Below are 15,929 nucleotides of genomic sequence, written 5' to 3' on the forward strand. Positions count from 1 at the left end.
ATATCTTGATTAGCTGATTTCTAAAATAAGTTTAAGTTCTAGGACATCATTAACTTTCTTATACATACAAAATTTGGCTTTTCAAATGTGGGTCATCTTAAATATGCTCTCATTGGAGACAAGACTTGTGAGTATTCTGCTTCATGTGTCATAATTTTCTAGCCTTACACTTAAAGATAAAAAACTTGCTCATGAGATAATTTTAAAGAACTGTTCCCCAGTGTCTTATTTTTTTGTATATCTACAAATTTTAATTTCTCTTGATGAGGCCTGTATAGAAACTTAATTCTAATTCGGGCATGTAGGTAGAAGTTTGTAAAATTTACAAGTTATATGGTGCATATATGCTTTATTGTAGTGTAAAAAGAATAATTTTTTTTGCTGCTTTCATTATGCTTTATAATACTTGTCATTTTGATATTTAGTACAAAGAAATGTGCTGCATGCATTGAGCATTTTTCTGCCAGTTTTTTCCCCCTGATGTGCTATTTCACATATCACAGGCCTTATTTTTTGAATATTTGAGCAAAAGAAACAGATGAAACCTCATACAAAACCCTCCAAAATATGAAAATATGGGGTTTATTTGTGCTAATGCCCTTCTTTTGGAAACATGTGTATTAAAGGTAAGGTCATTTTATTGATTTAAACCACATTGTATATAAAAGCGTATTAAAGTTGGTAAGGCATTGTTCTTGAAATAAAAGATTTTTAACTTGTGGAATGAAATACTTAATCTGAATGTGCCAGAAAGATTAAAATTATTCCAAAATTCAACCAAAATATGAGAATATAATTTTCTGAAGGTATTTTATGCAAAATTTGATTGGTCTTAAGCTTTGATATTATAATTTTTAGGATCTTATGGTTGGTGATGAGGCAAGTGAATTACGCTCTATGTTAGAAGTTAACTACCCTATGGAAAATGGCATAGTTCGAAATTGGGATGACATGAAACACCTGTGGGACTATACATTTGGACCAGAGAAACTTAACATAGATACCAGAAATTGTAAAATCTTACTCACAGAACCTCCTATGAACCCAACCAAAAACAGAGAGAAGATTGTAGAGGTAAGTTTTTAGATAGAATGTATAATGTATATATTTCTGTGTTTGTTTGTTTTTTCTTTCTAAAAATGTTCTTTTTTTTATCCTACCGTTGTTGTTAAAGATAAAGGGAATAAAAATAATTGTTGTTTTCCCCCATATCCTGTTTACTGAGCACCTAACTATATGCTAGTCATTATTTCTAAGTAGGCTATGTTGGTAAATGAAACAAAATTTTGCCACCATGGAGCTTCCATTCTAGAAGGGCAAAACACACACACACACACACACACACACACACACACACAAAAGTGACTTAATTGAATGGTTTGTTAGAAGATAATAGATGCTAAAGGGGAAAAAGAGCAGATTAAGGGAGATGGGGAGTCGGGGGAGGTTGCATTTGTACATAGGATGTGGTAGTGGCCCTGTGTGAGAAGGTGATGTTTAAACAAAGACAAATTAAGAGAGTTGGCCAGGATATATGGGGAAGAGCATTTCAGTCAAAGGGAGGAGTCAGAGTAAAGGTCTTAGAGTGAGTGTAAGCCTAGCATATTAAAAGGTCAACTAAGAAGCCAGTGTGCAAGAGCAATAGGAGAGTAGGTCAAAGAAGTAAAGGGGCCAGATTATCTAAGACTTTGAAGGCTCTTTTTCTTTCTTTTTTTTTTTAATACATTTTATTGATTTCAGAGAGGAAGGGAGAGGGAGAGAGAGAGAGAGAGAGAGAGACAGAGCTAGAAACATCAATGATGAGAAAGAATCACTGATCAGCTGCCTTCTGCACGCCCCCTACTGGAGATGGAGCCCGCAACCTGGGCACCCATGACTGGAATCGAACCCGGGACCCTTCAGTCCGCAGGCCAACACTCTGTCTACTCAGCCAGACCAGTTAGGGCAACCTTGTAGGCTCTTAAAGGAAATTAGACTTTTACTTCAAGTAAAATGAAGGGCTATTACAGGGAAGGGACGTGTTCAGATTTAGGTTTTCGTGGCTGCTGTGTTGAGTAGATTATAAGGAGGCAAGGGTGGAAGAGAGTCCTGTTTGGAGACTTTTTCAACTATCTTTGCAAAAGATAATCATTATTAGGATTGGGGTAATAGCAGTGAAGTAATGAGAAGTGGCCAGATTGTGAATCTATTTTGAAGGTTGGGCCAGAATTTTCTGATGCATTACATATGGGTAAGAGAGGGTATGGTGCCAAGGTTTTGACTTGAACAACTGGAAGGATGGGTTAGGTTTGGGGGTGGGGGCAGAGATGGATCAGGAGTTTCATTTTGGACATATTAGGTCCTCATTAGACATCTAAGCAAAAATGTCAAATAGATTGTTCTATAAAATAAGATCAGGTCAAGAGAAAGTGTGAGGTTGAGGGTTTAAACTTCGGAGTCATCAGGTCATAATATGGCTCACCAACGAAGTGAAAGTAGACAGTAGTCCACAGGCTTAGGACCTGGGAGACAGGAGGAACAATTGAAATGAGATTGAAAAGGTTACTGAGCTAAGCAGTTACAGAGAGTAAGAATTCTACATTCTTAGTTTAGATAAGTATCTTCTCAAGGTTGTCTTTCATTTTGTTATATATGAGGTAGAAACTTTTAATAACTTAGTATTTTAGTAGTATTTCAGTTACTACTTAATGTAAATATTTTGTATTCTGTCTGTGTTTAGATGTTGATGGAAAATTGGGAAGGGTTTTGGAAGAGATTGCTTTTACACAATATTTTTTAAGTCTAGATTAAAACTCAGTTTTTGTAGTAAGTGTTTTAAAAATGTGAGATTGTGGTTTTAGGCACAGAACCCATATCATTCCTTATGGTTCATAGGTTTTAATTTTTTTTTCTCTTAGCTTCCCCTAAAACTGTGAAAAATGAGTTTTATTGTATTAGTTCATATTTTAATTTTATTTTATACTTTCTGAATGATTTACAACCACTAATATTTTTGTGATGGATAAGTGGTCATTTGTAATTGCTATTTATTTTTAGCAACACATTACAAAATCAGATTGTAGAAATATTTTTGCATTAAAAGATTTCTACACACAGAAACCTATTTAGGAAAGCAACATGATGTCTGAATGAAAAACAAATTTTCTTTCAGAGAAAAAGTTAGGGAGATGACATTATACCTGGATCCCTTTTGATTAAGAATATATATACACACACACACACACACACACACACACACACACACACACACACACACACACACTAGAGGCCTGGCGCACGACATTCGTGCACTGTGGAGGGAGCGGGGTGGGGGTCTCAGCCTAGCCTGTGCCCTCTTGCAGTCCGGGACTCCTCAGGAGATGTCCGCCTGCCCCGGAGGCGGGAGAGGCAGCCCAGCTTCTGGCTGAGTGGCGCTTCCCCTGTGGGAGCCCACTGACCATCGGGGGCAGCTCCTGCGTCGAGCGTCTGCCCCCTGGTGGTAGTGTGTGTCATAGCAACTGGTCATTCTGCCGTTCAGTCGATTTGCATATAAGTGTTTTTTTATTTAGGATATGTGTGCAAAAATGCCATGAGTTGGTTTCACAGTGCTCTAAGGTCTCACCTTACTTTTTATCTTTTAATTTTTACTTGAGAGTGCAAATTTGGCTATGAGTAATAATGCCCTACTTTAATCTCATCCAGAATGTTGGTTTTAGTACAAGTGCTTTTTAATGGCTTTATAAATAAAAACAAGTTCTAACAGACTTTCAGGTTGATAAATGCAAGCCCTCTTCCATTTTCATCCCTGTGGAGGGGGATTAAAGAATGATGGAATAGAGTACTAGTTAGAACAGGGGTCCTCAAACTTTTTAAACAGGGGGCCAGTTCACCGTCCCTCAGACCACTGGAGGGCCGGACTATAGTTTAAAAAAAACTATGAACAAATTCCTATGCACACTGCACATATCTTATTTTGAAGTAAAAAGACAAAATGGGAACAAATACAATATTTGTATTTGCATGTGGCTCGCGGGCCGTAGTTTGAGGACCCCTGAATTAGAATATCTAATTGCTAACTGATAAGGATGCGTTTCAGAGTTGTAAAATTTAAATTCTATATAGTGAATGTGGTCAGTTGTAAAATTTCTAAATATCTAGATATTCAGAGTGGTAGCCAGCCCCTACTAGTTAAGGCATCGGTTCTCAACCTGTGGGTCGCGACCCCTTTGGGGGTCGAATGACCCTTTCACAGGGATCACCTAAGACCATCGGAAAACATATAATTACATATTGTTTTTGTGATTAATCACTATGCTTTAATTATGTTCAATTTGTAACAATGAAAATACATCCTGCATATCAGATATTTACATTACGATTCATAACAGTAGCAAAATTAGTTATGAAGTAGCAACAAAAATAATGTTATGGTTGGGGGTCACCACAACATGAGGAACTGTATTAAAGGGTCACGGCATTAGGAAGGTTGAGAACCACTGAGTTAAGGAATGCTCAGTATAGAAGACCGGAAAAAGTCCTGCCAACATTGTTCCCAGCCAACCTGGACTTCAGGGAATGAGCATGGTTTCGACTAGAGAGGACACTAGGAAACTCCTTCTCCCTCCAGTGTATTCAGCTGAGTGGAGCTACAGCCTTGGCTCAGGTAGGGAGTGTGGGCTCAGCAGTAGCTAGGCAGTTCTTTATCTGCCAACATTTAGGAATTGCTGCATTATTTTTTGCCTTCCTGTCCTGATATTTAAAAAAAAAAATGTAGATATAGATATAGATATAGATCTATCTATCTATCTATATATATATATATATATTTTTTTTTTTTTTTTACAGAGAGGAAGGGAGAGGGATAGAGAGTTAGAAACATCGATGAGAGAGAAACATCGATCAGCTGCCTCTTGCACACCCCCTACTGGGGATGTGCCCGCAACCAAGGTACATGCCCTTGACTGAAATCGAGACTGGGACTCTTCAGTCCGCAGGCCAATGCTCAATCCACTGAGCCAAACCAGTTAGGGCTAAAAAATATATTTTGATTGATTTCACAGAGGGAGAGGGAGAGGCATAGAAACATCAATGATTGATAAAAAATAAATCATTGGTCAGCTGCCTCCAACAAGTTCCTCCCTAATCGAGGCGAAGAGCGCTAAAGTAAATGGAGGACTCTCTTAAGTTTCTCGGTTCTATTTTGGCCAAAAACATAGTTAGAATATGTAACTTCTAAATACAATTGTTTTTTTTTCTTTCCTTTGCATTTTCAGGTAATGTTTGAAACTTACCAGTTTTCTGGTGTGTATGTAGCCATCCAAGCTGTTCTGACTTTGTATGCTCAAGGTAAGTAAAGCTTAACTTTTAGAATAATCGATTCAGCAGATATTTATTATGTTTTATGTCAAAGGAATTTGATTTTTCAATAAGTTGTAAATCCCAGAAAAGCACAGCATTTACATGTTTATTTAGTTATTTTAAATATTTTCAGTTTTTAAAAATTGTCAAATAAAATACATTTTATTTTCCTAAGTAAAAAAAGATTTCTCAATTTTTAAAAAAGTACTATGTTCCCTTTTTAGGTTATTTTGAAGTAAAAATTTTTTATGCAGTGGAGAATGAATATGGAATTTGGCTTCAGAATTGGTAGATTAAAAAAAAAAAAAAAAAAGCAGATCTAAAAACATTAGTATAGCCCAGCTGGCATGGCTCAGTGGTTGAGCGTCAACCTATGAACCAGGAGGTCATGGGTTTGATTCCCAGTCAGGGCACATGCCCAGGTTGCAGGCTCGATCCCCAGTGTGAGGCGTGCAGGAGGTAACCTATCAATGATTCTCTCTCATCATTGATGTTTCTATCTTTCTATCCCTCTCCCTTCTTCTCTGAAATAAATAAAAATATATTAAAGTAAATAAATAAATAAAGATTAGTACAAAAGCATGCTTGTCAGATACATAATAAGTACAAAGAAGAAGGTAGACATTTGGGAGTACTTTCCACCGCTGTGCTGGCAGCCATCAGCCTGGCTTGTGGCTGAGCAGAGCTCCCCCTGTGGGAGCGCACTGACCGCCAGGGGGCAGCTCCTGTATTGAGCGTCTGCCCCCTGGTGGTCAGTGTGTGTCATAGTGACTAGTCATTCCCAGCCGTTCTGCTGTTAGGGTCAATTTGCATATTACCCTTTTATTATATAGAATAGAGGCCTGGTGCACGGGTGGGGGCCGGCTGGTTTGTCCTGAAGGGTGTCCCGAATCAGGGTAGGGGTCCCGTTGGGGTGCCTGGCCAGCCTGGGTGAGGGGCTGATGGCTGTTTGCAGGCTGGCCAAGCCCCCCAGTGGGGACCCTTATCCCATGGGGGTGTGGCCATCCTGGGTGAGGGGCTGAGGGCCATTTTCAGGCTGGCCACGCCCCCTGGCAACCCAAGCTCCCAGCCTCTCCTTTTTTTCTTTTTTTCTTTTTTTGTTCTGGGATTTATTTATCTTCTATAATTGAAACTTTGTAGCCTTGAGTGGAGCCCAGGGCCGGCCAGAGCAGGTGGGAAGCTTGGCTTCCTCCATCGCCAGGGGCAACCCAAGCCTCCTGCTCGCTCCAGCTCCATGGCCACCGCCATCTTAGTTGGGTTAATTTGCATACTCTCTCCTGATGGGCTGGTGGGTATGGCTTGTGGGCGTGGCTTGAGCGCAGCGGAGGGATGGTTAATTTGCATGTTTCTCTTTTATTATATAGGATATTTAAATGCCATTTAACAAAGTTCACCTCTGACACGCGTGTCATAGGTTCGCCATCACTGATCTAGTACTTAGAAAACACTTTAATATTAAGGTGAGCCATCTGACTCTACATGTGGATTAGTAAAAATCACCATGTAAAAAACACATACTGGGTTTTTTAAAGCTGTCTTTATTACTACATATAGATACTTAGAAAATACTTAGAGGAACTAAGTGTGGCATGTACTTTAACACTCTGTTGTGTATAGGATAAGGCAGTGAGTAAACTAGACTGGTCTCTTTGCCTTTAAAGCAATTACAGTCCAGCTATGAGTAGTTTCTCCTTTGAAGAAGGAATCAAAATTCACTTTCTGCCTGGCTGGTGTGACTCTGTGGTTGAGTATTGACCTATGAACCAGGAGGTCACAGTTCGATTCCCGGTCAGGGCACATGCCCGGGTTGAGGGCTCAATTTCCAGTAGGGGGGTGCAGAAGGCAGCAGATCAATGATTCTCTCTCATCCTTGATATTTCTCTCTTTCTCCCTCTCCCTTCCTCTCTGAAATCAATTTTTTAAATTAATTTGTTACTTTACAAGGAGTGATTATCTGCATGTAGGTAATTTTGTTTCATTAAAATAAAATAAATTTCAGAATTTATTTTAGAAAATAATTTGGAAAAAAAATAGATATAATTTTTTTTTTTTTTTTTTTGGTAAATGCTGTATTTAAACACAGATCAAACTACATCTTTACCTCACATCTTCGTATTTTTTATCCTCACCCAAGTATATGTTTATTGATTTTATTTTTTATTTATTTATTTTTTATTTTTTTAATTTTTTTTTTTTAATAAATCTTTATTGTTCAGATTATTACATTTGTTCCTCTTTTTTCCCCCCATAACTCCCCTCGTTCCAGCTCCCACCCCACCCTCCACCCTCACTCCCCACCCACTGAGTTCATCCATAGGTGCATGATTTTTGTCCAGTCACTTCCCACATCTTCCACACCCCTTTTCCCCCAAGAATAGTCAGTCCATTCCCTTTCTATGTCCCTGATTCATTATAGTCACCAGTTCATTCTGTACATCAGGTTATTTATTCACTTGATTCTTAGATTCATTTGTTGATAGATGCATATTTGTTGTTCATAATTTGTATCTTTACCTTTTTCTTCTTCTTCCTCTTCTTAAAGGATACCTTTCAGCATTTCATATAATACTGGTTTGGCGGTGATGAACTCCTTTAGTTTTTCCTTATCTGTGAAGCTCTTTATCTGACCTTCAATTCTGAATGATAGCTTTGCTGGATAAAGTAATCTTGGTTGTAGGTTCTTGGTATTCAGCACTTTGAATATTTCTTGCCATTCCCTTCTGGCCTGCAAAGTTTCTGTTGAGAAATCAGCTGACAGTTGTATGGGTATTCCCTTGTAGGTAATTGAGCCTCTTTCTCTTGCTGCTTTTAAGATTTTCTCTTTGTCTTTTGCTCTTGGCATTTTAATGATGATGTGTCTTGGTGTGGTCCTCTTTGGATTCCTTTTGTTTGGGGTTCTCTGCGCTTCTTGGACCTGTAAGTCCATTTCTTTCTCCAGATGGGGGAAGTTTTCTGCCATTATTTCTTGAAATAGGTTTTCAATATCTTGCTGTCTCTCATCTTCTGGCACTCCAATGACTCTGATATTAGTCCGCTTAAAGCTGTCCCAGAGGCTCCTTACACTATCTTCACACTTTCGGATTCTTTTTTCATTTTGCTTTTCCAATTGGGTGTTTTTTGTCGAATCTTTGGTTTGATTCTTGTGCTCCTCTGGTCTGCTATTGGGTATAATATTCTTTATTTCAGTCCGTGTATGCTTACTTTCTAATTTCTTTATCGTAGCATCGAGGGTCTCATTAGTTTTCGTGAGGCTCTGCACAAATTTATGGCAAGCCCTCAAAATTGCGATTCTTAGCTCCATATCCTCCATTTCTGTCATGTTTTTTTGTCTCCGCATCTTTTATGCTTTCTTGGTGCACCCCCTTGTGGTCTCTGTGCGCAGTCTTGTTCTAGCCAAGCCTTAATTGTTGTAGTTAACACTAGAGGGATTTGACCACTAGGCCGACTGGCTGTGGACGATATAATTTTTTTTTAATCTAAGCTTTGAAACTGGTGATTATAGTTCTAGTTCTGCTGAAATGGAATTTTTGTTTAACTTGTATTTGAATAAAATTGACCTTAACAGATTTTTCTAGCAATATTCATAAATTTATTTTCATCCAATGAGAAGTTATCTTCTCTTAATTCCTGATATTTAACTATTTTTGTTTAACTGTTGAATATTTAATTTGAAAAATGATAATCTAGCAATGATAATCAAAAGAACTCAAGCCATAGTAAAATTCTCCTTCTAAAGAACTTGTTTAGTGCTACTAGTTTAAAAAAAAGGTAGGGAGAAGCATTCAGAACCATGAACGAAGGTGTTTATTTTAAATTGATATTTGAGAGAGAAAGAGACAGAAACATTGATTTGTTGTTCCACTTATTTATGCATTCATTGGTTGATTCTTGTATGTGCTCTGACCAGGAATCAAACCTGCAACCTTGGTGTATCGGGGCGATTCTCTAACCAACTTAGCTGCCGGGCCAGGGCCCATGGAAGGTTTTTTGAATAAGAGAGGTGGTGACATGGTGATTTAGGGAGGTATGTTTGACCTCATGTACAGACAGGAGTGAAGGGAATAAGTGGAATTAGAGAATTTGGGCTGGAGATTAGAGTGGTCAGGGAAGGTATAAACGAAAAGGTAGGTGGAAAAAATACATAATCCAATGACAAAAGGGTCACTGAAAATGGGTCAAATTTGTACAGGGAAAGAAAGACCAGTATGCAAGCTGGTGCGAGTGGTAGGAAACAAGGTGAGGTGGTATGGGAAGGCCTATTTGGAAAATAAATGTAAATACCTGCTGTAATTAATGTTACTGGGAGTATTTTTGAATTATTGATGTTGTGGATGCCTTTCTATTTTTTGAAATGGAAAGTTTCTTAAGAGAATGCAACGTTAAAAGGCTGTATATGATTGTCATGAAGTTTAGAATATCAAGGAAAAACAAATTATTATGTTAGCTTCAAAAGGAGGTGGTTTGAATAAATGTATTCAAAGACAAATCATTACAATTAGATACTATAGTGCACGCAAGTTTAAATTGATAAGAAAAGGAGAGAGCCGAGAGCCTATTCGGGAATGGGAAAATGATAAAGGAATGCTTAAGCACGTTACAGATAATGCACATGCTGGTTAAAAAATATTTTTTTAAATAATTAGAAAATGGTTTGGGTTTTTTTGGGGGGGTTCCCCCCAAATTAATGCTGGTGCAAAAGGCAAAACACTAACTTTTGCAGCCATTTATAATTTTAAATAGCACAAATGAGAAACAAGGCAGCTTCTTTGCTGTTCTTTTATTATAAGGTTTAATTGACATTGTCTTTCTGGTTTCTGGTGAATAATTGAGGTTACCTTTGACTAACCAAGGTCACTTGTTCTCAGATTTCTAGCTAATATCAGCAGGAATTTTCCCGAAACAGCACAGTTTGAATATACTATATGGAAAAAATAATAATACAGACTAGATTGTTTCAACGGGTTCACGATCCACTTGTGTAGTATTTACCTTTCACATCGCTTTTCACAAAAGTTATTCAATATATTTTAGAAAATTTTACTTGAGGGGGATTCAGAGATGAAGATTAAGTTGGAAAGAAAAATAAAGAATTGCACTGAGCATTAAGAACATGTGTTTTTCAGTCCTACGTCTCAGGATCGGTTTTCCCCCCATTTCTTGGGGTAATACATGATTAGACTAAAATTCTCAGAAGCGGTATGTGAGAGAATACCAACTTTAGTGTCTGTATTAGGAACACACTTTAAAATAAATAATAAGGAAATGCTGGCTTCTAGACCATTACGATTGGTAAAGTTTCTAGTTTGGCTTCTATACTAATAGTTGAAATTTTCTGGCTTTGATTTTTCTGATTTGGCTTTACTGTACTTAAAACCTCATGTTTCTTACACAGGCTTATTGACTGGAGTAGTGGTGGACTCTGGAGATGGTGTAACTCACATTTGCCCAGTTTATGAAGGCTTTTCGCTCCCTCACCTTACCAGAAGACTGGATATTGCTGGGAGGGATATTACCAGATATCTTATCAAGGTAAGCAAAAGACGATATCCTAGAAATTAGATTTGTAGTTTGACTTAACACAAAGTTGAATGTATCATCTCAGGATTCTAGCAAATCTTCTGCATCATTAGTAAAATGGCCCAGTTGCTCCATTATCCATATAAAAATCCATGAGATTTATAGACGAGATCTCTGGTATACTAATGAGAATATGTTATTTCATTATATAATTATGTTTGCTATTCCTGAGGAAGGGATAGAGAGGTATTTAAAAGATGGAAGATACCATAAAACTGCCTTGAACAACTTAGGCAGCCTTTTCTGCCATAAAACCTTACTTTGAACAGATATATATCAAAGCTATAATCTTGCTTGGGTTGACTGTTCTTGTCCTTCCCCATAAAACACATCGATAGCAAAGTAATATTTGATTAAAAATAGGGCCCAGATGTACCTGACTTTAATATTTAGTAATTTTCATGGAATATATCTAGTTTTCAGTGTTTGCTATTTTAAAGTTTACTTCTTACTGTAATTAGTTATAATTTTCTTTAAAATATTGCTGGAGAAAGTATATGAGGGCACTGTTTGGTGGCATGAGTACTTTTTTAATGTTTTTTAAAAAAATGGTTAGAGTATTGTCTGTACCAGAATTCCGTAGTTAGTGTATCGCCTCTGGGTCAGTGGCTCTCAACCAGGGACGGTGCTGTCCTACAGAGGCATTTTGCGATGCCTGGAGACATGTTTTGGATGTTACAACTGCAGGAGTGCTATTAAACATCCTGTAATGAACAGGGCATCCTATAATGAACAGTCCCCACAACAAAACACTATAATGTCCAAAATGTGTATGGTGATGTCTGTGCAATAAATTGGGTTGCATTGAGTCTTCATCTTGACATTGGGTTTCTTTAGTCTCAAATTAGAATAATAATGAGGTTAGGTTAATGAGAGTTATAATACACTCATTCTAGGCCAAAGTTCTGTCTTAGGGTAACCACCAAAGGAATGTCCAAGGGTGTTACACAAAGATTAGGGGATTTGTTTTTTAGAGGTTTTTATGAAAAATCCAGTTGTGTTTATATGCATATTATGTTTTTATTGTTTTGTTTTTTTCCTATTAGCAGGTTGAGTTCTTCCCCCCCCCCCCATTTGTTTAACATGCTATTGTCCATCTGTTGTGTCAGACATTATATTAGAAGCTAGAGATAAAATATTCTAAGACCCAGAGATATCATGAATATGGTATTGAGTAAATTGCAGACAATAGGAATTTGTGACTAAAATAATATTTATTTACTAATAGACTTAATGTTTACCAAAACTAAACATTAGTACAGTGGGGCCTTGACTTACGAGTGTCCCGACTAACGAGTTTTTCGAGATACGAGCCGTCTCTCGGCTGATTTTTTGCTTTGAGTTGCGAGCTAAAATTCGGGTTACGAGCCAGCTTCAGATACCCCATCCCTAGTTGGCGCAGCGAACGTCACAGTGAAGGCCACAACATCAGCCCAGCATCACGTGTCTCACTCGTTCACAATTGATTTGACATACGAGTAATTTGAGTTACGAGCTCCGTCACGGAACGAATTAAACTTGTAAGTCAAGGCCCCACTGTACTCAAACAGTACTCTTTCTTAAAACTAGCTTGTTTAACTAGCTTGTTTTACCTGTTATTCATGAACTTTTGATTCTGTTACTCTGAAGCTTCTCTGCAAAAGTGAAATAAATTCTTCTATGGTAAAGTAATGTCCCTGTTTCTGAAATATTCAGTAAGAGCTTAGGATCCACTGCCTATTGCATTTGTTATTGATGCGACATACTTAGTGAGCAATAACAGCTTTTACAGAGTTGAACTCATTCAGATTAATTGTGGATTTACTGCCATTTTTTTTGTGTGTGTCAGCTGCTTCTGTTGCGAGGATACGCCTTCAACCATTCTGCTGATTTTGAAACAGTTCGAATGATTAAAGAAAAATTGTGTTATGTGGGGTATAATATTGAGCAAGAGCAGAAACTGGCCTTAGAAACCACAGTATTAGTTGAATCTTACACAGTAAGTATTTCCAGTGTTTTAAAATGAATAACCATGGTTATTGGTGTGTGCTTAAGGAGGTTTTCTTGGAATGCAGTTTCTTAATGAGATGTTGAAAACAAATGTGAACTTGAAATTATAACAATGAGACTTAGAACTTTGTTACAGTTTATATGAGGGGATTTGCTCCTACCTGATTTTTTTGTTGTTGTTGTTAATCCTCACATGAGGATTTTTTTTCCATTGATTTTTTTTAAACAGCAGAAGGGATGGTGAGAGACAGAGAGAAAGAGACACACAGATTGGTTGCCTCCTGCACGTGCCCTGACCAGGGCCAGTGATTGAGCCTGCAACTGATGTATGTGCCTCTGACTGAAATCGAACCCGGGATCAAACCCGGAATCCTTTAGTCCTTGGGACAATGCTCCAACCACTGAGCCAAACCGGCTAGGACTGTACCTGAATTTTTAATGTATTGCTATCTTAATTCTATCATATGCATCTGGATATCAAATGCTTCCAGATCTCATCTTTGATCTAATTATTACTAAAATGAAGTAGAATAATAGTCAGTAAAAACAAATATTCTTAAACCATTTGATTCATGTAAGCTCTGTATATCCCAAATATATACAAAATAGTCATTTTAAAAATAAGTATAGATTTTTATGAGTTATATTGTCTTATTTTTAAATATACAGATCCAAATGGTAATGTAATACTGTGTGATTTAATGGCCCTAGGGATTCTTTCCTAAAGCTTTCTTGATAGTCCCTCTAGATTTATAACTTCATCTATCTGCCTTGTTTGGAAGAAAGTGGCATGAGACCAAGGATGAGGGACCAAGACAGTACGACATGTTTTATTAATTTCCTCCTTTCTCAAAGAATTTGGGGCCGGTTATAAAAATATGTACGACAGGAAAGAAACAGCAAACTGATAAGTGAAGAGGGATCTGGGTGAACAAATAAAGGATAGAGTAAGATTTGATGCAAAGAAATGGGAACCATAGCGTCTTAACAGTTCCCGGGGGTAGGTAGTTCCTAGAGTAGGTGGCTCCAGTGTGCCAGTAGCCAGAGTGTCCAGAGAAGTCACACCATCAAAGATGCTAGAAATGTAAGGTACAGAGATTTTGCTAAAAACAGTCTCTGCCATGTGACGTTTTTCTAGGTATCTTGGGTGATATCATGGTTTGTTAAATTCACCTGGTGGTTTTGTTTATTTTTCTAAGGGTAAATATTTGGATCTGTATCTTTTTTCTTTTTAAGACATTTGATACAATTTATAAAAAGATAATTCTGGAATTTTTGAAAACTGATTGTTTTGCATATAACTGTAAACAGTTACAGCAAACATGGAGTAAATGTTTAAAAGGACTTGCTCTGTGTGAATTTGTTGTATTGGAAAGTCAATTTTGGAATCTGAATATAATTATTGTAATTATTATAAATTAAATACACTGTGAGAAATGTCAATGTAAAACTAATTCTGTTATCTCATAAAGAATTCATTAAATGCCAGTATACACAAGCACGCTTGTTACTTAGGTCCATCCAGTGAATTATGAGGTGATGTAAGAGAGGGAGTTTTTCTTTAACATTTCTCTTTTAATTAAATATAAACAAGATGTGACTTAACTCTTCTTTGCTTAAATTAATATTTCGTCATTATCATTTAAAATTTAATAGGACCTAATAAGTAGGATACAAAAGAACTGCCTAATAAAAAATAGTCTAGATCAGTATTCCTTAAACTTTTTTGATCATAAAGTAATTTTTGGATTAAATAATTTGACAGAAGTTCCACACATGATATAAAGTGTTTTGATAAAATAAGTTTCACAGAGTAATTATTTGGTGAAAAATTATTTAAAATTTTTAATTGAATCTGTTTATGCTACATGGTAAAAATATTTATAAAATTACAAATGTGTTAATAAGAGAAGCACATTATACCAGGTATAATTCAAGAGCAGTGGTTGATAACGCTGCCTGTTTATGCTTAGCTGAACACCAATGGAACATCCTGCACTCACGCATTGGTGATTTCTCCACGAAATTCCTGATCCTTGGGGCAAGGCATACCATTTTTAAAAGCAGAATAGAGTATAGTAATAGAAACAATTATTTAACAATATTTTGTTTTACTTTTTTTTCTCTTTTCAAAAATGTATTTTGGGAGAAATATGTTGCTGATAATGATTTTGGCTATAAAACATGTGTTTAAAAGTACTGTGTTCTGGAGAACACTGGAATATTTTTTAATCTTTTGCTAACACTTGGTTGATCTTGGTTTCTAGCTCCCAGATGGCCGCATTATCAAAGTTGGTGGAGAGAGATTTGAAGCACCAGAAGCTTTATTTCAGCCTCACTTGATCAATGTTGAGGGAGTGGGTGTTGCTGAATTGCTTTTCAACACAATCCAGGCAGCTGACATTGATACCAGGTATGTTAGAAATGGTGGTTTCAAAGTTATTTATCAGAAATAGAAATAGATGGAATATACATAGTTGGAATGACCAAGTTGCCTAATATCTCACTCATGTTTGTTTTTTTTAATATATTTTATTGATTTTTTACAGAGAGGAAGGGAGAGGGATAGAGAGTCAGAAACATTTATGAGAGAGAAACATCAATCAGCTGCCTCTTGCACACCTCCCACCGGGGATGTGCCCACAACCAAGGTACATGCCCCTGACGGGAACCGAACCTGGGACCCTTCAGTCTGCAGGCCGACACTCCACTGAGCCAAACCGGTTAGGGCTCACTCATGTTTTTTATTTTTTATTTATTTATTTATTTATTTATTTATTTATTTATTTAAATTAAATCTTTATTGTTCAGATTATTATATTTGTTCCTCTTTTTCCCCTCCATAACTCCCCTCCTCCCAGTTCCCATCCCACCCTCACTCCCCACTTACTGTCTTCATCCATAGGTGCACGATTTTTGTCCGGTCTCTTCCCGCATCTCCCACACCCCTTTCCCCCCCAAGAATAGTCAGTCCATTCCCTTTCTATGTCCCTGATTCTATTATAATCACCAGTTCATTCTGTACA

At 37.1% G+C, this 15,929-nt stretch overlaps 1 protein-coding gene across 2 annotated transcripts in view; it reads left to right on the plus strand.

Annotated features, from left to right (window-relative positions):
* ACTR2 (actin related protein 2) overlaps positions 1–15,929 on the plus strand; it is a 42,626-nt gene that overhangs the window by 12,971 nt on the left and 13,726 nt on the right. For both annotated transcript variants that reach the window (XM_070429356.1, XM_070429357.1), the window contains 5 exons: positions 859–1,074; positions 5,253–5,325; positions 10,730–10,866; positions 12,743–12,892; positions 15,171–15,316. In XM_070429356.1, coding sequence (XP_070285457.1) covers positions 859–1,074; positions 5,253–5,325; positions 10,730–10,866; positions 12,743–12,892; positions 15,171–15,316 — 722 coding nt within the window. The remainder of the gene's footprint in view (positions 1–858; positions 1,075–5,252; positions 5,326–10,729; positions 10,867–12,742; positions 12,893–15,170; positions 15,317–15,929) is intronic.

This window comes from Myotis yumanensis, unplaced genomic scaffold, assembly GCF_028538775.1.
Source record: "Myotis yumanensis isolate MYYU_CA2020_CCGP unplaced genomic scaffold, mMyoYum1.0.hap1 SCAF_11, whole genome shotgun sequence".
In the NCBI taxonomy this organism is placed as follows: Eukaryota; Metazoa; Chordata; class Mammalia; order Chiroptera; family Vespertilionidae; genus Myotis; species Myotis yumanensis.